Below are 26,340 nucleotides of genomic sequence, written 5' to 3' on the forward strand. Positions count from 1 at the left end.
GTGCTATAGAAACATGTTTGTTCTCTCAAGCAAGGGTTTGCCTCGATGATGGTCGCCACAAAGGATTTGATATCCCGTCTAATTATTTTGATCCAACTGATACAAGCCTTAGTTTGACCTCAGCCATTGTGGAAGGAAGGATGTCGTCCCATAGGGAGGGCAGGAAATAAAGCTGGCGGACAACAATAGAAAACACCTTTATATACAGAGCAGCACTCAGAGAATTGGAAGCAGTTGCTTGCAGCTCTTCTCTAGAAATGTTGCCTGGGGAGAGGGGATAATGTAAAAACAAATTAAATGTTGCAGATATGAAGATAAGGAGCGGTATTAAAGACTCATATAATGGACATTGATTAGAACATCAGTATGCAAAGAATTGCAGAACCAATCAGAATTTCTGAACGTGTTGCTTCTGTTTAGGCTGCACAATCCATACGAATGCCCTTATGACGGAAACAGAAGAAACAACTGTTCTTGTAAAAATGATTATCTTGCAGCTGGGCACACAGTGTTCCACAGAATACGCTTTGATATCAGCTCAATGCAGATTATAAGTAAGTACTTTTCTCTTCTCGTTCACGGTTGGAAAAATATGCTTCAATTCACAAATCAGAGAAAACAATGAACAACCAGTGATAAATCGCAGAAGTCATCCATGTTACACTCGTGAAATTCATCCCAGTTCCATATAATGTAACATTATATAAAGTATAATCAAAATACTTTTAATACAAGTACATATGCTTTACGTTATTTTTGTTGCTGCTGTTTTGCACAATGGATTTCTGGGTTGAATGGATGAGTGAGATGAGAGGTTATGGGTAATGAAAAAGATGTTTAGGAAATTTGGAGATGAAGATAGAAAGAACTTGCATTTTATAATACTTTTCATGACCTTTGGTCATCCCAAAACACTTTACAGCCAATGAAGTATTTTTATAAGTGTAGTCACTGTTGTAACGTAGGGATGTGCAGCAGCCAATTTGAACACAGCAAGGTCCCACAAATAGCATTGAGGTCATGACCAGATACTCTGTTTTAGTGATTTAAAAAAAATATATATTTATTCATTCACGGGATGTGGATGTCGCTGGCAAGGCCAGCATTTATTGCCCATCCCTAATTGCCCTTGAGAAGGTAGTGAGCCACCTTCTTGAACCGCTACAATCCATGTGATGAAGGTACTCCCACAGTGCTGCTAGGGAGGGAATTCCAGGACTTTGACCCAGTGACGATGAAGGAACAGCAATATATTTCCAATCGGGTTGGTGTGTGACTTGGAGGTGGTGGTGTTCCCATGCGCCTGCTGCCCTTGTCCTTCTAAGCTTCATAAATGTTGTTCGAGCTGCACTCATCCAGGCAAATGGAGAGTATTCCATTCATGACTGGATCTTGACAGGACTGCAGTGCTTTGATCTGATCCGTTGGTTTTGGAATCGCTTGGCACTATCTATAGTAAGCTGTTTCTGCTATTTAGCGTGCATGTAGTCCTGTATTGTAGCTTCACCAGGTTGGCACACTATTTTCAGGTATGCGTGGTGCTGTTCCTGGCATGCACTTCTACACACCTCATTGAATCACAGTTAGTCGCCTGGCTTGATGGTAATGATAAATGACGGACAACATTCAGGCATGGGCTGATAAGTGGCAAGTAACATTCGTGCCACACAAGTGCCAGACAGTTACTATCTGCAACAATAGGGAGCCTAACCACTGATATTCAACAGCATTACCATCGCTCACTCCCCCACCATCAGCATCCTAGGGGTCACCATTGACCAGAAAATTAACTGGACTAGCCACATAAATACTGGCAGGTCCAAGGCTGGGTATTCTGCGGCAAGTGTCTTACCACTTGACTCCCCAAAGCCTTTCCACCATCTACAAGGCACAAGTCAGGAGTGTGATGGAATACTCTCCATTTGTCTGGATGAGTGCAGCTCCAACAATACTCAAGAAGCTCGACACCATGCAGGATAAAACAGCCAGCTTGATTGGCACCCCATCTAAAATAACAACAACTTGTATTTATATAGTGCCTTTAACATAGTAAAATGTCCCAAAGTATATCACAGGAGTGTTATGAGACAAAAAATTTGATACCAAGCCACTTAAGGAGAAATTAGGGCAGGTGACCAAAAGCTTGGTCAAAGAGGTAGGAGTGTCTTGAAGGAGGAAAGAGAGGTTTAGGCAGGGAGTTCCAGAGCTTGGGGCCTAGGCAACAGAAGGCAAGTCCACCAATGGTTGAGTGATTATAATCAGGGATACTCAAGAGGGAAAAATTAGAAGAGAGCAGACATCTTGGGGGTTGTGGGGCTGGAGGAGATTACAGAGATAGGGAGGGGTGAGGCCATGGAGGGATTTGAAAACCAGGATGAGAATTTTGAAATCGAGGCATTACTTAACCGGAAGCCAATGTCGGTCAGCGAGCACCTTAAATATTCACTCCCTCTACCACCAGGCGCACCATGGCTGCAGTGTGTACCATCTACAAGAGGCACTGCAGCAACTCGCCAAGGCTTCTTCGACTGCAGCGCCCAAAGCCTTGACCTCTACCTCCTAGAAGGACAGGGGTAGCAGGCGCATGACAACACCATCACCTTCAAGTCACACTCCATCCTGACTTAGAAATATATTGTCATTCCTTCATGGCGCTGGGTCAAAATCCTGGAACTCCCTCCCTAACAGCACTGTGGGAGTACCTTTACAACACGGACTGCAGCGGTTCAAGTTGGCGGCTCACCACCACCTTCTCAAGGGCAATTAAGGATGGGCAATAAATGCTGGTCTTGCCAGTGACGCCCACATCCCAGGAACAAATTTTAAAAAGTAATAGAGTGAGGGCTATGCCGGGCCATGAGGTTACAGATTGTGGTGGAATACAATTCTGCTGCTGCTGATGGCCCACAGTGCCTCATGGATGTCCAGTTTTGAGCTGCTAGATCTGTTCTGAATCTATCTCATTTCATCATCATCATCATCATAGGCAGTCCCTCAAAATCGAGGAGGACTTGCTTCCCTCTTAACATGAGTTCTTAGGTGGCTAAACAGTTCAATGCAAGAACCACAGTCTCTGTCACAGGTGGGACAGATAGTCGTTGAGGGAAGGGGTGGGTGGGATTGGTTTGCCGCACGCTCTTTCTGCTGCCTGCGCTGGTTTTCTGCGTGCTCTCGGCGATGAGACTCAAGGTGCTCAGTGCCCTCCCAGATACACTTCCTCCACTTAGGATGATCTCTGGCCAGGGACTCCCAGGTGTCACTGGGGATTGTCGTGTCTGTAAGCACTCTAGTAATGACTCCACGAGGTAAGGTTTTGTACTTGAACTGTTGTGACCTTAGTCCATTTATTGCAGCTCCTGAATGAGGATACAGTATGGTGAGCTCCCTTTTATACCTGGTTACCTGCAGTGTGCAGGTGACCCTTGGGTCTCCACCAGTTGCACCCTTTGGTGGTACAGGTATAGTGTATACAGTGTGAAGATACAGTCAATGGTCTAATGTAACTGTACATTGAGTGTACAGAGTATATACATACATTATACATACACAACATCACTCCCCCCTAAGTCTTGTGCCACTGGCCTTTGCACTGTGTGCTCTGGCTCTCAACTTGAGTGTCCAAAGCCCTTGCACTTTGTCTGTGCTTGGGAATGGCTCTCTCCCTGTAGACCCCCAGGTCCTTATTGCCACGACATTGGGAAATGGTCAGCAGTGGACCTTTGGAGGTTGTAGTGGGGGTTGTGTGGGTTCTGGGTGTGATCCATGTGTGTCCATGGCTACATACATTCATTTCCCCCCCCCCCCCCCCCCATACATAGACCACGTGTGTGGCTCGACATCTGCATTAGCATACATGTACAGAGAATAAAAAATAGGATTAGTTACATCACTGTTTGGGTTCAGCAGTAGTGGAACAAGTACATAGTACAGATAAGGTACATATGTGGTATTACAGTTTTGCCCCTGGGGTGTAGATGCAGGTGGGTGAGGACGCTAGTTCCAGAACAACGGGACTGTGTCCAAGTTGACTGATGGCGGCGCTGCGCCCCCTGCCAGCTGGGTGAGCTTGGATCGCTCACCTGGCTGAGTCTCAGGGCCTTTGCGTTGCCTAGTGGTGGGCAGAGCCACAGGAATGTGTGCCCTCCCTGTCCTCCTTTGAGGGCTGCAGGGTCTCTCTGCTGCCCTTCAGCGGTGTTGGGAGCCTGGTCATCCCAGGTCCCGTCGGGAGGGCTGGAGGGTGCTAACCTCTTGCTCCCAGTGCTGGCTCTGGTGGCCAGAGATGTAGGGCCGATCTGGGGCAGGGTGCCATTGGTGGTGCCTGTGCCGTCCGCTGATCACTAGCCCTGCAGTGGGTATGCTCCCTCTGTTTGTGGCCACACTCCCTGGGGCATCACATTGGTCCCGGAGGCGCAGGCTACATGATCGGGTAGCCCACTGGACCTGGGTGCTTCCCACGGGAGGTTGCCCTTGGTTTTATCGGCGTGCATGTAGAATCTGGCATCACACATCATTTCATCATTTACATTCATGATACATTGGCTCTGACCACAATCACCCAACTCGACATTGTTAGTTGTCTTTACAAATTTGCATTTGTCAATTACATCTTTGCGTTTGTCAATTACATCTCTTCTCTGTATACTATTGGCTTCGCTGTACAAGGTTACATTTAGATACTTGCATTTATCAATTACATCTTTTCCATGTATCCTACTAGCATCGCTGTTCAAAGGTACATTTACATATTTGCATTTGTTAATTACATCTTTTTCATTAGTATCACCGGCATCGCTGTACAAAGAGTGGAACTGTCCCTTTAATTGTGCTGGGTTGCCGGTCTCCTTTAAGAGGGCCTTGCAATCTTTACCCTAATCCAGTTCGCTGCTTGACATCACATGTTGCTCCCTCAACACTGCCCGTTGTGGTCTGGTCGCGGCCATCTTGATTTCAGGTGCTTCACCTCGTGGTGCGGACACCATCTTCTCTCTCTTCCACGAGGTAGGCTGCGGTGATCCTTTTCTCCCCAGGTTCTGCCACGGAAGCCGGGAATTTACCTTCTGCATTGATCTTCTTCCTTTGGAGTCCTGCTACTGGAGCCCGGAAGGTGAGGTCTGGTCGTTTGGGTTGGATCATCTCGCCATTGGGTAGTACGGTCTGTGTCGTCGCCGCGCAGTCAAGTTGGATGGTAGGATCTTCAGGTGCTGTGATGGTTCCAAATTTGGGGCCACATATGACGTCGATCGTCGGGGCCTGGAGATTTTACCAGCTCCAACAGATTTGGATTTGTTTCATCCATCTTCTTCCTAGCAGCGTTGGACCATCACCAGCAGCGATCCACAAAGGTAGCTTGTGCATCGCACCGCCGTCGGACACCTGGACATGCACGCTGCCAACGACTGGGATGGTGTCGTTTGTGTAGGTGAGCAGCTTCACCTGGATCGGGAGCATTTTAGGTCGTTCGGCGGGATTGTCCCAGAGTTTCTCGAAGGCCGACTGATTCATCAGCGATTGGCTCGCCCCTGTGTCGACCTCGATCGAGACTGGAACACCGTTGATTTCGACTTCCATTTTCAACCGGGAGCTCTCGGTGGAGCAGGTAAATACTCCGTACACCTCTTCGTGGAGCTGAGCTGTCTCCTGGAATCTCTCTTCCTCTTCATCAGCCCTGGAGCCCGGGTGATCGGCCAACTCTTCAGCGACTCGGTGAGTAAAATTTCTTCTATACATTCGCTGGAGATGGCCTTTAGTGTTACAACCTTTGCAAGTATAGTCTCTGTATCGGCACTGGTGGGCCCTGTGATTTCCTCCACAGCGCCAGCATGGGGCTGACCGGTTGGCCCCATGTGGCGAACTCCCGGTTGTGGGACTCGCGGTTGCAGCCTTGCCACTAAAAGGTGCCAGTCGGCTCACAGTACTTGCCAGGTTAGAGTCCTGGGGGTGAGTCATCATCTGCTTGGAATCGCAGGCTGAGGCAATGAACACCTGGCTGACATTGATTGCATTCTGCAGGGTGACCGTGGTGTCCGCAGAGAGCAGCCTGTGGAGGAGGCCTTCGTGGCCGATTCCAATAACAGATGGCCCTCAGTGCTTCGGTGAGGTGGTCGCCAAAATCACATGGTGCAGCCAATCATCTCAGATCTGCAGCATATTTTGCGATTTCTTGGCCTTCAGGCCGCCGGCCGGTGTGTATAGAACCGGTGTCTGGCTGTGAGGATGCTCTCTTTAGGCTTGAGCTGTTCCTGTATCATCGTTAAGAGCTCCGCGTACATTTTGGTTGTCGTCTTCGCTGGGGCTAGCAGGTCCCTGACAAGGCCATAGATGGTGGGCCCACAACTGCTGAGCAGGATAGCTCTGCGTTTATCAGCCAGCGAGGTCGGGTTGTCTCCTGCCAGGTCGTTCGAAAAAGTGTTCGAGCCTTTCCACAAAGGCATCCCAATCTTCCCCATCAGCGAATTGTTGAAAGTTGCCAAGGTTAGCCATTTTTCGCGTGGAAATTCGTAATCTCGTCATCAGTTATTGTGTCTGTAAGCACTCTAGTAATGACTCCATGAGGTAAGGTATTGTACTTGAACTGTGGTGACCTTAGTCCATTTATTGCAGCTCCTGAGTGAGGGTACAGCATGGTGGGCTCCCTTTTATACCTGGTTACCTGTCGTGTACAGGTGATCCCTGGGTCTCTACCAGTTGCACCCTCTGGTGGTACAGGTATGGTGTATACAGTGTGAAGATACATTCAGTAGTCTAATGTAACTGTACATTGAGTGTACAAGGTATGTACATACGTTATACATATACAACAGGGATGTTGCACTTTATCAGGGAGGCTTTGAGAGTGTCCTTGTAACGTTTCCTCTGCCCACCTTTGGCTCGTTTGCCGTGAAGGAGTTCCGAGTAGAGCACTTGCTTTGGGAGTCTTGTGTCAGGCATGCGAACAATGTGGCCTGCCCAGCAGATAGTGCCACACAATACAATGAAGGGTGTCCTCAGTGTGAAGACGGGACATTGTCTCCACAAGGACTGTGCAGTGGTCACTCCTACCAATACAGACACATCTGCGACAGGTAGATTGGTGAGGACGAAGTCAAGTAGGTTTTTAGATGTTAGTGAGGAGGACTTGAGGATCAACAGTGTCAACTATCAATCCCCTATCATCTTGGAATTATCTTTTAAACACCTCGCTCTATCTTTAATTTTAATGCCCTCCTGAAGACCCAACTTTTTGACTACATCTTTCATCACCTCCCTATATATCTTGCTCGGTGCCCTTAATTTTGAACATCTCTGTCAGATCTCCTCTTTGCCTTCTTTAGATGCAGTTGTACTTTTAAAAATTCCTTTATTACACACAACGTATAAATGGAGGAAGAGGAGTTGTTTTCGCCACTTTGAATAGCGACAGAACATAATATCATGGTGATAAATTTATTTTCAGAAGTACAATATTTAGCTGAATTAAGCCTGAATTCACAGCAGTGGGCAATCTCTGTTGGCTGGGATTCCTACCTGTGTTGCGTTGGAGCTGTAGGTCTTGAACTTCTCTCAGTAAGCCAAACTGTAGCAACCACTTGAGCTCTCCCATGCACTCCAGCTCATGTGATCTTAGTCACAGCAGTCCATTCAAACATTTCTGTACCACAGTGCCTGTGGAGCAGCCCCTGCAAACAATATGTTACTCATTTGTCACACACTGCGAGAAAAATAATGGCTTCAAGATGGTTTCGGGTTTACACAGATGAGCAATTCTAAGAATTGCAGTATGCTCTAATTTTCTACCAAAACCGCTTGTTCTATTAATTAGATGGAATCCATATCATCAGCCTATTTCAAAATAAGTAAATAAATAAAACAAAAGGTTTAAGTTACGTTTTTTCTTCAAAATGTCAGTGTAGCCTTATAGAGGGCAAAGAAGATAATTAACTTTTTTTTCTTATAATTTTGGACTTGATGATGCAGCAGTCCTCAATGTTCTACTTGGTGGCCATTTTACCATCATAAATTTAGCATCATCATCAACAAAAGAATGAAGGGAGAGGTTGGGAGAACCTTTGTTTAAATGCTGAGGGTTGTTGGGACGTGGAATATCTTGCCGGAAGCAGTGGTGAAACCAGAATCCACAATACCTTGCAAAATAATTATTTGAAAAGTAAAATGTTAGGAGATTAGGGAAAGGGCAAGGGAATAGGATTCACTGGCTAGCTCATTCTGAGAGTCCGCACAGGTGCAAAGGCTGAATGGTCTCTTTCTCTCCTCTGAAATTGTCCGGTGGTGTAAGTATCAAGTAGAATTCACACTTATTTTGAAAGGATCTGACACTTTTTTAAATTTGAGAAATACAAGTATAGAACTAAGGCATATAGTGCAAGACACCACCACATTGGAATAGACAGGGACAATCAAGGAGGGGGTGACAATGCAATTTATCTTGATGTCAACGTAGTGAGTGAGAGAACAACAACTTGTATTTATATAGCACCTTTTAACATAGTAAAACGTCCCAAGGCGCTTCACAAGAGTATTATAAGACAAATAATTTGATGCCTAGCTACATAAGGAGAAATTAGGTGACCAAAAGCTTGGTCAAAGAGGTCGGTTTTAAGGATTGTCTTAAAGGAGAAAAGAGAGAGAGAGAGAGGTTTAAGGAGGGAATTCCAGAGATTAGGGCCTCGGCAACAGAAGGCACGGCAACCAATGGTTGAGCGATTATAATCAGGGATGCTCAAGAGGGCAGAATTAGAGAAGCGCAGACATCTCGGGGAGGGAGGGTGGGGGGCTTGTGGGACTGGAGGAGATTACAGAGATAGGAAGGGGCGAGGCCATGGACGGATTTGAAAGCCAGGATGAGAATTTTGCAATCGAGGCTTTGCTTAACCGGGAGAGCATAGAATGGAGGAATAAGGGAGAGTTCTGAACAGTAATACAAAAGCAAAATACTGCAGGTGCTGGAATTTGGAATAAAAACAGAAATAAAATCAGAAAATGCTGGAATTTCCAGCATTTTCAGTTTTTATTCCAGAGTTCTGAACAGTACTGGCCTCCATAGCAACAAAGAGTTGAGAAGCTCGAGGTGAGAGATGGCTCTCCCAACAGATACAAAGTTTTTTCTTCTATCCTGTTCAGGAGTGGAATCAGTTTTGTGTGAGTTAGGTCAAGGACCCGGTTTAGGAATATGTAGATTAAATATATATTGAGAACCTTTAAAAAGTAAGGTGGGATCTGTGGTAACTACATTTCTGTATAGAAATATAGAAACATAGAAAATAGGTGCAGGAGCAGGCCATTCGGCCCTTCGAGCCTGCAGCACCATTCAGTATGATCATGGCTGATTGTGCAATTTTAATACCCCACTCCTGCCTTCTCTCCATAGCCCTTGATCCCTTTAGCCATAAGGGCCACATCTAATTCCCTTTTGAATATATCTAACCAACTGGCCTCAAAAACTTTCTGTGGTAGAGAATTCCATAGGTTCACAATTCTCTGGGTGAAAAAGTTTCTCCTCATCTCGGTCCTAGATGGCTTACCCCTTATCGTTAAACTGTGACCCTTGGTTCTGGACTTCTCCAATATCGGGAACATTCTTCCTGCATCTAACCTGTCCAATCCTGTCAGAATTTTATATGCTTCTATGAGATCCCCTCTCATTCTTCTAAATTCAAGTGAATATAAGCCCTAGTCAATCCAATCTTTCTTCATATGTCAGTCCTGCTATCCCGGGAATCAGTCTGGTGAACCTTCGCTCAATGGCAAGAATGTCCTTCCTCAGATTAGGAGACCAAAACTGCACACAATACTCAAGGTGTGGTCTCACCAAGGCCCTGCTCCTATACTCAAATCCTCTCGCTATGAAGGCCAACATGCCATTTTCTTTCTTTTCCTCCTGCTGTACCTGCATGCCTACTTTCAATGACTGATGTACCATGACACCCAGGTCTCGTCGCACCTCCCCTTTTACTAATCTGTCACCATTCAGATAATAATCTGCCTTCATGTTTCTTGTAATGTTTCCCCTGTTGGGTACCTTTGAATGAAAAGCATTCTGATATTAAAGATGCAAACAGTTCTGTACTCTGATGGACACCTCCCCATTGTCTCAAACCAATATAGTATGTAGAGATACACAATTCTGAAACAGCTGATTTATCTGGTGATCCAACCAATTTGTTCTAAACAACATCCTAGGTAATGTGTTTGTCTCTGGGAGCTAACCCTTGCCATAAACCACTCTTCAGCACTAATGAATCCTCCAAGTACTCTCTCCCATGAAAATACGTTGCCGGCCATGATATATCTTCTAATGAGGAGTGAAAGATGCCTGTGCGTGAGTTTTTTTAAACGTGGGGTGGTCGTTGCACACCGGCTACCACATGGGCTTAGCTGAGCAAGGTCTTGATCCAGTGGCAAGGGGGTCCAAGACGACTGGAGACCAGGCACTGCTATATGGGCCTAGTTGCCTACAGCGAGATGTTGGCCGCAAGCTTGACGCTGAGTAGGCTCGGAATTCCTTCACGGCAAACGAGCCAAAAGTGGGCAGACAAAACATTACAAAGACATCCTCAAAGCCTCCCTGATAAAGTGCAACATCCTCACTGACACCTGGGAGTCCCTGGCCAAAGACCACCCTAAGTTGAGGAAGTGCATCCGGGAGGGCACTGAGCACCTCGAGTCTCATCGCCGAGAGCATGCAGAAATCAAGCGCAGGCAGCGGAAGGAGCATGCGGCAAACCTGTCCCACCCTCTCTTACCCTCAATGACTATCTGTCCCACCTGTGACAGCGACTGTGGTTCTCGTATTGGACTGTTCAGCCACCTAAGAACTCATGTTAAGAGTGGAAGCAAGTCTTCCTCGATTCCGAGGGACTGCCTATGATGATGATGATCTTCTATGAGCAATGGTGACTTTGAAATAGAAAACAATGCCTGTAATGTGGAATGTGTTTCTGACATCTCAATTTTTCCAGTTACAGACTTGCATTTTGCTCAGACGGTTCATGGAAGGGCGGTGCCATTTGGGACAGCGGGAGATTGTTACAGTGCAGCCAAGTGTCCCCAGGTAAGGAATGATCTGTTGGGATGGAATTTATATACCATCTACATTTCCAATTTAAACATCCTTAATTGTAGTTTTACGCATACATTAAAATACAAAGAGAAAGGTAGTCACAAATTTGCGGAGTATAGCCAGTTTTCATTCATTGTTCTCTCACAAACTGCAAGTATGAGTCAATCATGTATTTGGGGGAGGAGAGTGGTGGCTAATATTTGTCCCACCTTCAACAAGTGCACCACCTTTCAATTGATCTCGGAGATGGTAAGACCAATGCAACTCAGACTGTCCTGGTTGAAGCTGAAGGGCCCAGTAAATGGTTGTAAAAGTTCATTCTAATTATCGGGTGGAGTGAAAGTTGAAGTTTATAAGAAAACACGTCCTTTTAATTCATTATACTTTTGCAAAGTTTATATCTGTACCATTTCACGCAGAAATAGATCTTGTAATAAATCATTTTGGAACATAGAAATAAATTCAGCACTCCCACTGCCGAAAGGGAGTGTGGGTCAGAGATGGCATGGTATGGCATGGTTACACCAAAGATGTCTCCACAAGATCCTACAAATCCCCTGGGAGGACAGACGTACCAACGTTAGCATCATCGTCCAGGCCAACATCCCCAGCATTGAAGCACTGACCACACTTGATCAGCTCTGCTGGGCAGGCCACATAGTTCGCATGCCAGACAGAAGACTCCCTAAGCAAGCGCTCTACTCGGAACTCCTTCATGGCAAACGAGCCAAAAGTGGGCAGCGGAAACGTTACAAGGACACCCTTAAAGCCTCCCTGATAAAATGCAACATCCCACTGACACCTGGAAGTCCCTGGCCAAAGACTGCCCTGAGTGGAGGAAGTGCATCCGGGAGGACGCTAAGCACCTCGAGTCTCGTCATCGACAGCATGCAGAAATCAAGCACAGGCAGCGGGAAGAGCATGTGGCAAACCAGTCCCACCCTCCCTTACCCTCAACGACTATCTGTCCCACCTGTGACAGAGACTGTGGTTCTCATATTGGACTGTTCAGCCACCTAAGAACTCATGTTAAGAGTGGAAGCAAATCTTCCTCGATTCTGAGGGACTGCTTATGATGATGATGATAAAAAGGGGTGACACTTTAGCGCCGATTCATTACTCTTTGCTGAAGGCAGGAATTTACCCTAATCTTTGCATGTAGAAAGACAAGAATCCACTTCCAGGTTTTATGGTTTACATAGTATGTAGGAACTGTTCTCAGCATGACTGAGTTCTAGATTCAGACAGATGTCACAGGCCACAAACCCGATGATCCTCTGGATGCACAAATGACAATGCTGTTTACTTGATGAAACAGATAATAAAAGGAGGGTTGACAGAATTGTTCTTTGCCTTTGTGAAGAGACCCGTCGGGGCCTCGAATGAATGGAAGGATGTTTGAGATGACCAGTTTACTGCCTCCAGGGGATGACCTAATGGAGTTTTCAGAGTGATGCTCGGTCACCAATAATAACCACCCTGCAGCAGAAAGTGTCGTCTCCATCAGTTAAATGAAGCTTCCAGAAACAATACAATGGCCAGGCTTACCAAATGGCCATACTGTGGTGGCAGAAGTGTAGTTACGGAGAAATCAAGAATATAGCTCTTTAAAAGTTTAGTTGCCCTATCCCTCTATTTTCACTCTCCCTGTAGACTAGCACTAGTGGGTTAAGTGGCTTCATCTCAGTTTGATGTTATGGGAAAGTATGGTGTGCGACATTTAGCATAGATTTGTATAAAGTGGCTGATTGCAAATCCATTAACGAGTCTTCCATGATTTTATTTTTTAAACGTGGAAGTAAGGTGACTTCGATTCTGAATGGGATAAATAAACCATCGTTTCTAATACAATTAGATTGTAGCGCGAGGATCCCAGCTGGAAACCCCTGAGAAACTCTGTGTTTGAGTGTTTTCCCAGGCAATCACAATACCGACCACTAACGACTTCACATTTTGGTGCCTCTGAGAATGGCTTAATTTCTCAATGGACAGCAGAGATTGTTGAGGTGCCGGTTATGGAGTTCTGAACATTTCTCATCACATCTTGTCACATAAAACCATGTGTCTGTTTTAGATAAATAGCTCAATGACATAATGTTTTTCCCCACATTAAGATCAACTAACATCTGTAGGGATCAGAAAGCTCTCAATGAACAAATGTGCTGTAATTATAGGAAATCTGTATGATTTGTTTTGGAATACAATCAAAGTAATACCAGTTTTTCAGACACAGCTTTTTGGCAGTTTGGTTTATCTAAGAGTGATTGCGATATTCAGCAGCCAGTGTCAATACATGGCCACGATCTGCAGCTTGTGTTTTATAACTTTCTACACTGGTTTGTAGGAGAGGGGAAAGTAAATTTTCAAAGAAATATGTGCATGATGAGGAAATTATCACACCAATAATGTAATGAATGTAAGAACTTTGTAATTATTCCATTGATCTGTGTAACATTAAATTTTGTATAAGTAACTCCTCACCTTTCCCCATCACCTGGATCGCCACTTTATGTAAAAAAAAAACTCAACAGACTAGCTCATCTAATCAAATGGGCTGCCTCTGATATCAGATCTGGGCATTAGAAACAAGAGTCTGACAAGTCAGAGGTCCACTTTACTGCTTTCCAGCTTAAAACAAGAATAAATAAAGAAAGGGACAAATAGGCTTACTTTTGGTGTTAGATCTGGTTATTTGCAGTAGATTTGTGATCAAGTGATGTAGGGCTGATTTATTTTGTGCATATTACAAATCTCCCCCCTCCCCAGTGTAGGATTTTTATTTTGTGCATATCATCACCCCCTGCATGTCGAACTTTCTGATCTCTGTCAGGTGCATTGTTAAGGCCCCTATCTCATCACCACATCCTTTGTTCGACTTTGCATTTTTTGTGGTGTTTAATTGCTGGGAGGTACAGTCCTCTAATCCACAGCATGCTCAATGTCCACAAGTAAAGAGCATTATTTATGCCTGCCTGCCCCAACACAAAGGTAACACACTGTGTGACAAACCCATTCAAACTCTGCTCACCTGCAGTAGTGATTTCCATCGTGATCAGCAGTACGCTGATTGAGCACCAGATATGCGGCACTGTCTTTAGATAAATACCCACCTGTTAGCCACATAACTAGAAAATGAGAAGGAACCAATGTGCCAGTTGTAAAACTGGTTGAAACAAGTAGGTCAAATGTAACATTATCATCAGTATGTTAAGCTTTGTTATGGGCCATTCTTGAAAGGGTGTGACCTGGACCAAAATAAAGGCATTTGATCAATATGAATTTCGGTCTCATTTTGATCATTTGGGTTCAGATATTGAGACATTAAAAAAAAAGGGAGGTGGAGCATTATATTTGTCCACAAAAGGAAAGGTGTAGCAATTTCTGTTCCTCTCCACATGCACAATGCCAGTTTTCACTTTTTGACCTTTGTGTGCAACCACAATGGTGCATGTTGGCTGGAGAGGAAGCTTCAAAAGGTAGAGAACGAGTTATTTCTGTTCCCAACTATCGCATTCTCGATGATTGACTGATAATCTGTCCCTTGTATGTGCTAGTTTAGATACCCTGGTTTTGTCTGATTCTTGGTGGTCTAGTGATAGGTATGGATGTAATGGGGGCAAAATTCCCCAGCACCCTGTTTGGGGGCGGTAACCGAGTAGGGGAGGGACTTCCTGTGCCCGGCATGGAAGTCCCACCCCAGCCACAAAATTGTAACTACTGCCCCTCACAGGAAGTGGACCGTGATGTCACGCGCTCCACATCCTGTTGGGGCGGGATTGGGGGCACTACTCGGGTACATTTGGTAGCGCTATGCAGCTTCTCTGCTTAGCGCTAACGCGTTTCAATGCCCCTCCTCTTCTGTTAAAGGGGAGGGCCACTGCGCACTCTTGTAAGTAATTTTGCCCTTGGTGGTTTCGATTCACCCCCCCTTACAACAGTTCTAGACCCCGGGAATTATAGTAGTGAATAGAATACTCAGTTATAGACAGTTGCTTTTATTCAGGTTAAAACACACACCTGCTTCCAGTGAAAGTCACCCGGGTGGCGTAAAACAAACACAGTACAACACACAACACTGGCCCATCTGAATAGGCCCCTATCGCAAAGTACCCACAACTAAAACACCCCTGCTTGGCTCAATAGGGCACCACCAAATCTGTCCAACAGACTGTGCATACGCCTATGATCTGCGCAGAAACCTCCCCACTAAATCCCTAAGGCTTGGTTGGGTCACACGACACTCCTTCACACTATGCGGTGGTCTAAAGGATGTGTGGGCTGGGATAATGCTCACCAGTTACCCCTCTGGCTTACTCGCTGCTTCTCCCGATGAGACGTATCTTCTGGTTCTGTACCAATCTGTGGTTTCCAAGTCCAGTCTCAAGGTCAGCTTCCCAGTCGAATTAGCGAGGCTCTCTTTGCTCGTAGATGGTTTCTTCTCTCCATCCCAGACGGAGTGCTCGGTCCTTGAATGTGTTGAACAAGGCAAGCAAGCAAAGAAAGGAGAGAGAGAGATGGCAGCAAACTGCCGTTCTCAAAAATGCATGCTGAATTCTCGCGCCAAAAACAGTCTTGTCTAAAACTTAAAGTCCAAAATATTGAAGTCTGTATCGACGTTTACGCCGATGCTTACACATTGCAGGGCCTCTGATGGACTTCACTGGGCCATCAGAGAGGCGTGGTGTCGAGGCCTCAGCCCAGCACCCAAACAGAGTGCCGGGCTGCACGATGGCGGCCTGGACCACGCCACGGAGGAACAAAACAGACCGACGGGTGAGTCGGCTGAAAATAAAATGGCAGCACGTGGCGCAGCACACCTCCCCTTTAACTTCCGCTCCACGAGTGGAGGTCAGCCCGGTTCGCGATCCACGAGGGGCGCAACCAGCGGGATTCTCGCCTCCATTAACTCCCGCACAATTTCGCGGGAGCCAGTAGCGCCATCCACCCCTCCTCTCCCCCCCCCCCCCCCCCCCCGGGCAAAAACAGTTTTGCGCCCCATTAGCACCCCCGGAGGGGGCCCCTCAGCCCCTGACAACATGGTGTCAGAGATTCTCCTGTTGTCTGGTGGTTCAACAGGAGGTTCTCCCTGAATAATCTTATTGGAACTCAAGGTTTAGTCTATTAGCATAAATCTGAAATCCAAATTTATATCAATGCTCATTCCTACTGTGCTCATACTGCCGTTGAAAATGAACTGGATCCAATTTGGGTCTGTTTTGGATTGTTCTAGGCACTTTCTATTCCGCATGAGACTGTAAAGGCACAATAAGTTTAAAGCAGATCCAAACTAGTTATTTTTTATGCTTTGGGAATTGTACAAGTAAGAGCCAGTTTGATATGGCAAGTGATGTTTGTTATATCCAGTTGCAATCCAGTGTCACTGAATGAATGAGTGTTTGCATGTGGAGAACAGGGGCAGACAAATATACTAAAGGTGCCTGGTAGAATTTCGAGGACTATACAGATTTATATCCATAAAATCCGTTTTTGATATTTATTTATTTTCCCTCTGTCTTTTCTCCTGCTCCCTCCACCAGAATCAATAATAGCCCTTAAAAGGGAGTTGATAAACATTTGCAAAAGAAGAACTGAAATGGGGAATGGGTCATAGTGGATAGTCCTTTTGGGGAGCACAGGTGCAAAGGGCTGAATGACTTCCTGCTGTGAATTGTAAAATTTTGAATAAGTGTGTTCGGTGAGAGGAGATTCAGCAAGGTTGTGAACTTTCAAATGGTAAATCGATTAGAATTTGAGAATTCAATAATGAAAGACCAGTAAAAGTGAAACTTATTTCTACACTGAGTATAGAGGGTGAATAAACTTACTCCTGAGAATTCCTCTCTGCCTTATGATGAGATTCTTTCAGGAGACCATTCTAGTCCCAACATTCCAAAATACATACTGCAGGCATGGATCCGGAGTTTGCTGCTAATGATTTCCTCTGATCAATTCTCCACAAAAGGTACTGCAGAGAATCATACAGGAGACAAGTTTCCAACAAAAAAAACTACACTAGATTCATAGTTCTAAAGAATTATCTTTATTTGGGACACTATATTCTGACTAAAATGCCTCTGAGGAAGACTAACTCTAAAAGTGTTGGGCGATTTTTAATCAAAGTTGTTTTAATGGCTTTATTAAGTTCATCGAGCAACTGCTTTATTTAAAGGTTCATTGCACCTCAACAGCTATTGATGTTTAACAAATTGCTTTTCAGGGACAATTTAGCATTAACTTAAGTGGGACTGGGCTGAAGATATCAGAAGCATCAAAATGGATTGCACAGGGAAACTATGCAACGGTCAATGTACAAAGGACACAGGTATGAGTTTGGGGCCAGAAATAGGCCCCGTTTACTGTATTTTGTTGAAACTAGTCAAAATATTATTTTCGTTCAGTAATGCTATTTTATATTGTAATGTTGATAAAGAGTCAGATAGCGATCAGGAGCAGGAAACCCTGCCTGATTTTCACCTCATTACTCCGAGAGTGCTGAAACTAGTTGTAGACGCTGGCCGAGATTAATTATACATCGGGGATTGAACTGAGAGCCTTCATCATCGGTCGGGTTCAGATACTTAATGGCTGAACTCTCAGCCATTGAAGTGCTAGCTCTTCTGTAGTACGTACGCACATAAAAGATATTGGGGTCTAAATTAGATAGCCCCCGAAAATGGGCACGGGGATCGCGATGCGCAATTAACCCACACCCATTTGATGTAATACAAGCAGTACAACATTTGCTGACGATACAAAGATGGGAGGAAAAGCAATGTGTGAGGAGGACACAAAAAATCTGCAAAAGGACATCGACAGGCTAAGTGAGTGAGCAAGAATTTGGCAGATGGAGTATAATGTTGGAAAGCGTGAGGTCATGCACTTTGGCAGAAAAAAATTAAAGAGCAAGTTATTATTTAAATGGAGAAAGATTGCAAAGTGCCGCAGTACAGCGGGACCTGGGGGTACTTGTACATGAAACACAAAAGGATAGTATGCAGGTACAGCAAGTGATCAGGAAGGCCAATGGTATCTTAGCCTTTATTGCAAAGGGGATGGAGTATAAAAGCAGGGAAGTCTTGCTACAGCTATACAAGGTATTGGGGAGGCCACACCTGGAATACTGCTTGCAGTTTTGGTTTCCATATTTACAAAAGGATATACTTGCTTTGGAGGCAGTTCAGAGAAGGTTCACTAGGTTGATTCTGGGGATGAGGGGGTTGACTTATGAGGAAAGGTTGAGTAGGTTGGGCCTGTACTCATTGGAATTCAGAAGAATGAGAGGTGATCTTATCGAAACATACAAGATTATGAGGGGGCTTGACAAGGTGGATGCAGAGAAGATGTTTCCACTGATGGGGGAGACTAGAGCTAGAGGGCATAATAGAATAAGGGGCCACCCATTTAAAACTGAGATGAGGAGAAATTTCTTCTCTCAGAGGGTTTTAAATCTGTGGAGTTCGCTGCCCCAGAGAGCTATGGAAGCTGGGACATTGAATAAATTTAAGACAGAAATTAACAGTTTCTTAAACGATAAGGGGATAAGGGGTTATGGGGAGCGGGCAGGGAAGTGGAGCTGAGTCCATGATCAGATCAGCCATGATCTTATTGAATGGCGGAGCAGGCTCGATGGGCCGCATGGCCTAGAAATATAGAAACATAGAAAATAGGTGCAGGAGTAGGCCATTCGGCCCTTCTAGCCTGCACCGCCATTCAATGAGTTCATGGCTGAACATGCAACTTCAGTACCCCATTCCTGCTTTCTCACCATACCCCTTGATTCCCCTAGTAGTAAGGACTTCATCTAACTCCTTTTTGAATATATTTAGTGAATTGGCCTCAACAACTTTCAGTGATAGAGAATTCCACAGGTTCACCACTCTCTGGGTGAAGAAGTTTCTCCTCATCTCGGTCCTAAATGGCTTCCCCCTTATCCTTAGACTGTGTCCCCTGGTTCTGGACTTCCCCAACATTGGGAACATTCTTCCTGCATCTAACCTGTCTAACCCCGTCAGAATTTTAAACGTTTCTATGAGGTCCCCTCTCATTCTTCTGAACTCCAGTGAATACAAGCCCAGTTGATCCAATCTTTCTTGATAGGTCAGTCCCGCCATCCCGGGAATCAGTCTGGTGAACCTTCGCTGCACTCCCTCAATAGCAAGAATGTCCTTCCTCAGGTTAGGAGACCAAAACTGTACACAATATTCCAGGTGTGGCCTCACCAAGGCCCTGTACAATTGTAGCAGCACCTCCCTGCCCTTGTACTCAAATCCCCTCGCTATGAAGGCCAACATGCCATTTGCTTTCTTAACCGCCTGCTGTACCTGCATGCCAACCTTCAATGACTGATGTACCATGACACCCAGGTCTCTTTGCACCTCCCCTTTTCCTAATCTGTCACCATTCAGATAATAGTCTGTCTCTCTGTTTTTACCACCAAAGTGGATAACCTCACATTTATCCACATTATACTTCATCTGCCATGCATTTGCCCACTCACCTAACCTATCCAAGTCGCTCTGCAGCCTCATAGAATCCTCCTTGCAGCTCACACTGCCACCCAACTTAGTGTCATCCGCAAATTTGGAGATACTACATTTAATCCCCTCGTCTAAATCATTAATGTACAGTGTAAACAGCTGGGGCCCTAGCACAGAATCTTGCGGTACCCCACTAGTCACTGCCTGCCATTCTGAAAAGTCCCCATTTACTCCTACTCTTTGCTTCCTGTCTGACAACCAGTTCTCAATCCATGTCAGCACACTACCCCCAATCCCATGTGCTTTAACTTTGCACATTAATCTCTTGTGTGGGACCTTGTCGAAAGCCTTCTGAAAGTCCAAATATACCACATCAACTGGTTCTCCCTTGTCCACTCTACTGGAAACATCCTCAAAAAATTCCAGAAGATTTGTCAAGCATGATTTCCCTTTCACTAATCCATGCTGACTTGGACCTATCATATTACCTCTTTCCAAATGCACTGCTGTGACATCCTTAATAATTGATTCCATCATTTTACCCACTACCGATGTCAGGCTGACCGGTCTGTAATTCCCTGTTTTCTCTCTCCCTCCTTTTTTAAAAAGTGGGGTTACATTGGCTACCCTCCACTCCATAGGAACTGATCCAGAGTCAATGGAATGTTGGAAAATGACTGTCAATGCATCCACTATTTCCAAGGCCACCTCCTTAAGTACTCTGGGATGCAGTCCATCAGGCCCTGGGGATGTATCGGCCTTCAATCCCATCAATTTCCCCAACACAATTTCCCGACTAATAAGGATTTCCCTCAGTTCCTCCTCCTTACTAGACCCTCCGACCCCTTTTATATCCGGAAGGTTGTTTGTGTCCTCCTCAGTGAATACCGAACCAAAGTACTTGTTCAATTGGTCCGCCATTTTTTTGTTCCGCGTTATGACTTCCCCTGATTCTGACTGCAGGGGACCTACGTTTGTCTTTACTAACCTTTTTCTCTTTACATATCTATAGAAACTTTTGCAATCCGTCTTAATGTTCCCTGCAAGTTTCTTCTCGTACTCCATTTTCCCTGCCTACTCCTGTTCCTATTTCTTATGTTCTTTTGTAATAAAATGAAGTTGGCTCTCTTTGAATAGAGAGCCTCAGTGACCTCCTTAATGCAACAGTGGACGGAAAACTGTGAGATGTTGCTAGTATCTCTGGCACCAGACTGGAAGGAGCCAGATGCATAAATGTTCATGGCCACGGTCACCTTCAGAGCCATTGGCAATGCGGTCCTTGCTCTGGTCTGAGGTTGGAGTAGAGGCTGCAGCAGTTGGCAGATTTCAGTGAGGACCTCTTAGTGAAGTGCAGACTTCTCACATATTTATTCTCGCTGAGGTTCAAGTAATAGAATTGCTCCCTGAACACTCTAGGTGGATATGGCCTCCTGCTGAGAGCCTTTCTCTCCTTCACCGGCTCTCTCTTCCAGCAGCTTGTCCTACTCTGCATGGCCTCTGCTCATTCTCTCAGTCCTGCTCTATTCCAAGAGGAAGGCATACTAAGTATACCCATGTCTGGGAGCAATTAGTTTGTACAGAAACCTTGAAGTCAGCAAAAAGTCCTGCAGCACCTTTGCTGGCTACAAATACTGGACCATTGTTTTGCATGCTTGGTGCGAGACCTCATCACTGCAGAGATGGCATTTAACTATTCTGGTTTTGGGTGCAAGTTCCACTCTAGAGACTTGAGTACATGATCATGCTGCCACCCTGGTGCATACTGGGGGAGTGCTGCACTGTCGGAGGTGCACTATTCAATGAAGAGCAAGGGAGTTCGCTCCGGTGTCCAGGCCAATATTTATCATTCAACCAACCTCCAAAACAGATTACCTGGTCATTTATATGATTGCTGTTTTTGGGAGCTTACTGTGCACAAATTGAACATAAGAACATAAGAACATAAGAATTAGGAACAGGAGTAGGTCATCTAGCCCCTCGAGCCTGCTCCGCCATTCAACAAGATCATGGCTGATCTGGCCGTGGACTCAGCTCCACTTACCCACCCGCTCCCCGTAACCCTTAATTCCCTTATTGGTTAAAAATCTATCTATCTGTGACTTGAATACATTCAATGAGCTAGCCTCAACTGCTTCCTTGGGCAGAGAATTCCACAGATTCACAACCCTCTGGGAGAAGAAATTCCTTCTCAACTCGGTTTTAAATTGGCTCCCCCGTATTTTGAGGCTGTGCCCCCTAGTTCTAGTCACCCCGACCAGTGGAAACAACCTCTCTGCCTCTATCTTGTCTATCCCTTTCATTATTTTAAATGTTTCTATAAGATCACCCCTCATCCTTCTGAACTCCAACGAGTAAAGACCCAGTCTACTCAATCTATCATCATAAGGTAACCCCCTCATCTCCGGAATCAGCCTAGTGAATCGTCTCTGTACCCCTTCCAAAGCTAGTATATCCTTCCTTAAGTAAGGTGACCAAAACTGCACGCAGTACTCCAGGTGCGGCCTCACCAATACCCTGTACAGTTGCAGCAGGACCTCCCTGCTTTTGTACTCCATCCCTCTCGCAATGAAGGCCAACATTCCATTCGCCTTCCTGATTACCTGCTGCACCTGCAAACTAACTTTTTGGGATTCATGCACAAGGACCCCCAGGTCCCTCTGCACCGCAGCATGTTGTAATTTCTCCCCATTCAAATAATATTCCCTTTTACTGTTTTTTTTTCCAAGGTGGATGACCTCACATTTTCCGACATTGTATTCCATCTGCCAAACTTAGCCCATTCGCTTAACCTATCTAAATCTCTGTGTGTCCTCTACACAACCCGCTTTCCCATTAATCTTTGTGTCATCTGTAAATTTTGTTACACTACACTCTGTCCCCTCTTCCAGGTCATCTATGTATATTGTAAACAGTTGTGGTCCCAGCACCGATCCCTGTGGCACACCACTAACCACCGATTTCCAACCCAAAAAGGACCCATTTATCCTGACTCTCTGCTTTCTGTTAGCCAGCCAATTCTCTATCCATGCCAATACATTTCCTCTGACTCCACGAACCTTTATCTTCTGCAGTAACCTTTTGTGTGGCACCTTATCGAATGCCTTTTGGAAATCTAAATACACCACATCCATCGGTACACCTCTATCCACCATACTCGTTATATTCTCAAAGAATTCCAGTAAATTAGTTAAACATGATTTCCCCTTCATGAATCCATGTTGCATCTGCTTGATTGCACTATTCCTATCTAGATGTCCCGCTATTTCTTCCTTAATGATAGTTTCAAGCATTTTCCCTTCTACAGATGTTAAACTAACCGGCCTATAGTTACCTGCCTTTTGTCTGCCCCCTTTTTTAAACAGAGGAGTTACATTAGCTGCTTTCCAATCCGCTGGTACCTCCCCAGAGTCCAGAGAATTTTGGTAGATTATAACTAATGCATCTGCTATAACTTCCGCCATCTCTTTTAATACCCTGGGATGCATTTCATCAGGACCAGGGGACTTGTCTACCTTGAGTCCCATTAGCCTGTCCAGCACTACCCCCCTAGTGATAGTGATTTTCTCAAGGTCCTCCCTTCCCACATTCCTGTGACCAGCAATTTTTGGCATGTTTTTTGTGTCTTCCACTGTGAAGACTGAAGCAAAATAATTGTTTAAGGTCTCAGCCATTTCCACATTTTCCATTATTAAATCCCCCTTCTCATCTTCGAAGGGACCAACATTTACTTTAGTCACTCTTTTCCATTTTATATATCTGTAAAAGCTTTTACTATCTGTTTTTATGTTTTGCGCTAGTTTACCCTCGTAATCTATCATTCCTTTCTTTATTGCTTTCTTAGTCACTCTTTGCTGTCGTTTAAAATTTTCCCAATCTTCTAGTTTCCCACTAACCTTGGCCACCTTATACGCATTGGTTTTTAATTTGATACTCTCCTTTATTTCCTTGGTTATCCACGGCTGGTTATCCCTTCTCTTACCGCCCTTTTTCACTGGAATATATTTTTGTTGAGCACATTGAAAGAGCTCCTTAAAAGTCCTCCACTGTTCCTCAATTGTGCCACCGTTTAGTCTGTGTTTCCAGTCTACTTTAGCCAACTCTGCTCTCATTCCACTGTAGTCCCCTTTGTTTAAGCATAGTATGCTCGTCTGAGACATTACTTCCTCACCCTCAATCTGTATTACAAATTCAACCATACTGTGATCACTCATTCTGAGAGGATCTTTGACTAGGAGATCGTTTATTATTCCTGTCTCATTACACAGGACCAGATCTAAAATAGAATGCTCCTTGTAGGTTCTGTAACATACTGTTCTAAGAAACAATCCTGTATGCATTCTATGAATTCCTCCTCCAGGCTACCCCGTGCGATTTGATTTGACCAATCGATATGTAGGTTAAAATCCCCCATGATTACTGCCGTTCCTTTTTCACATGCCTCCATTATTCCCTTGATTATTGCGCGCCCCACCGTGAAGTTATTATTTGGGGGCCTATAAACTACGCCCACCAGTGACTTTTTCCCTTAACTATTTCTAATCTCCACCCACAATGATTCAACATTTTGTTCATTTGAGCCAATATAGTCTCTCACAAGTGCCCAGATATCATCCTTTATTAACAGAGCTACCCCACCTCCTTTTCTTTCTTGTCTATATTTCCGAATCGTCAGATACCCCTGTATGTTTAATTCCCAGTCTTGGCCACCCTGCAATCACGTTTCTGTAATGGCCACCAAATCATACCCATTTGTAATGATTTGTGCCGTCAACTCATTTACTTTATTTCGAATGCTGCGTGCATTTAGGTAGAGTGTTTTAATACTTGTTTTTAAACCATGATTTTTAGTTTTGACCCCTCCTGCAGCCCCTATATATTCAGTGGCCCTTTTTGTTTTTTGCCTTGGGTTTCTCTGCCCTCCACTTTTACTCATCTCCTTTCTGTCTTTTGCTTTTGTCTCCTTTTTGTTTCCCTCTGTCTCCCTGCATTGGTTCCCATCCCCCTGCCATATAAGTTTAACTCCTCCCCAACAGCACTAGCAAACACTCCCCCTAGGACATTGGTTCCGGTCCTGTCTAGGTGCAGACCATCCGGTTTGTAATGGTCCCACCTCCCCCAGAACCGGTTCCAATGCCCCAGGAATTTGAATCCCTCCCTGCTGCACCACTGCTCAAGCCACGTATTCATCTGAGCTATCCTGCAATTCCTGCTCTGACATAGCTTAATTTATAATCTTAATTTATACTAAATCGAGAGTTAAAACTCAGCCCATGCTTAACATTTTGCAATGGCTGAACAGATTCACTTTTCCAATCCCTGTCACTGTCTCAACACATTATTCCCTTCTTGTTTATTTTAAAACCATTGCATAAACAGAACATCCAGAACATCGTACCAGCAACGTCATATCACCATTTGGAAACCATTTGGGTGCCACGTTTCCTACATTACAACAATGACTCCACTTCAAAAGTACCTTATTGGTTGTAAAGCACTTTGTGACATCCTGAGGTTGGAAAGGCACAATATAAATGCAATTTTTTTCTTTATTTGTAAGGATGGCACAAAGGTATATGGAAGATGTGGAGGCTACTGTGGCAAATGTGTTCCCCAAACAAGCACTGGTCTTCTGATGCAAGTACAGTAGCAACTCGGGTATGGCATGAAGTTTGCAGCAGTTCATGGAATGAAGGAACGACCTTGTGGAATGGGACCTGACTGGAGATAGTTTATCACGATGGAGATAATGACCGGTCCAAATTTCAGCAATCTCTAGAAATTGATGTTCAAGCTCTCATCATTAGCAGCTAATACCAGAGTGCAACAATTGTTCTATAACTTCATTATTTGGAACATACATCATTAGCTGGCTGGTTTCCCTTTTATGTTGAAGTACAGGACAGACAGTTTAAACATCAAGGAATAGCCCAGTGCATGTATATATATATATAGTATATGCTGCAGGGTAGGAAGAGAGGGGTGCTAATACATAGCTTAATTTATACTCTTAATTTATACTAAATCGAGAGTTAAAACTCAGCCCGTGCTTAACATTTTGCAATGGCTGAACAGATTCACTTTTCCAATCCCTGTCACTGTCTCTACACATTATTCCCTTCTTGTTTATTCTAAAACCATTGCATAAACAGAACATCCAGAACATCGTACCAGCAACGTCATATCACCATTTGGAAAATATCTTTTTGAAGAAGAGAAATTAAAACAGCAGTGCTATAATAGACAATTCTACTGAATTTCCAGAACTCTAACAAACATTATTTATTGAAATAAAACCCCTTCAAAAATAACTAAGTAGATTTACTTCCCACTGAAATGAAAAAAATAGTGCATTATGGTCTAACAAATGGTAACATGCTGCATGACACGGCGATATTGCTGGTGCTTATGTCAATGCTAGTCATCAGCTCAGTCATGGCCACTTCTGCCTTAATAAACAGGTCTATTATCCATCTACAAAAGCAAAATACTGCTGATGCTGGAAATCTGAAATCAAAACAGAAAATGCTGGAAATACTCAGCAGGTCAGGAAGCACCTGTGGCGAGAGAAACAGAGTTAACGTTTCAGGTCGATGACCCTTCGTCACGAAGGGTCATCGACCTGAAATGTTAACTCTGTATCACGAAGGGTCATTGACCTGAAACGTTATCTCTGTTTCTCTCTCCACAGATGCTGCCTGACCTGCTGAATATTTCCAGCATTTTCTGTCTATTATCCAGCTCTCTGTTTAACTCTAAAAATGGCTGTAACATCCAATGTCCCAGTTATACTGCACAAGACAGGTGAAG

General features: G+C 44.6%; 1 protein-coding gene across 3 annotated transcripts in view; it reads left to right on the forward strand.

The window, feature by feature from the left end:
* The window catches only part of LOC139280864 (A disintegrin and metalloproteinase with thrombospondin motifs 20), a 551,188-nt gene extending 525,134 nt beyond the window's left edge, over positions 1 to 26,054 (forward strand). For 2 of the 3 annotated variants that reach the window (XM_070900621.1, XM_070900623.1), the window contains 4 exons: positions 421 to 554; positions 10,956 to 11,047; positions 17,274 to 17,378; positions 25,091 to 26,054. In XM_070900621.1, coding sequence (XP_070756722.1) covers positions 421 to 554; positions 10,956 to 11,047; positions 17,274 to 17,378; positions 25,091 to 25,180 — 421 coding nt within the window. In that variant the 3' untranslated portion in view covers positions 25,181 to 26,054. Of the gene's footprint in view, positions 1 to 420; positions 555 to 10,955; positions 11,048 to 17,273; positions 17,379 to 25,090 lie in introns of those variants that run through there. The other variant, XM_070900622.1, reaches the window with a different exon arrangement.
* The last annotated feature ends 286 nt before the right edge of the window (positions 26,055 to 26,340 follow it).

The sequence above is a fragment of the Pristiophorus japonicus genome, chromosome 15 (assembly GCF_044704955.1).
Source record: "Pristiophorus japonicus isolate sPriJap1 chromosome 15, sPriJap1.hap1, whole genome shotgun sequence".
NCBI classification, from domain to species: domain Eukaryota; kingdom Metazoa; phylum Chordata; class Chondrichthyes; family Pristiophoridae; genus Pristiophorus; species Pristiophorus japonicus.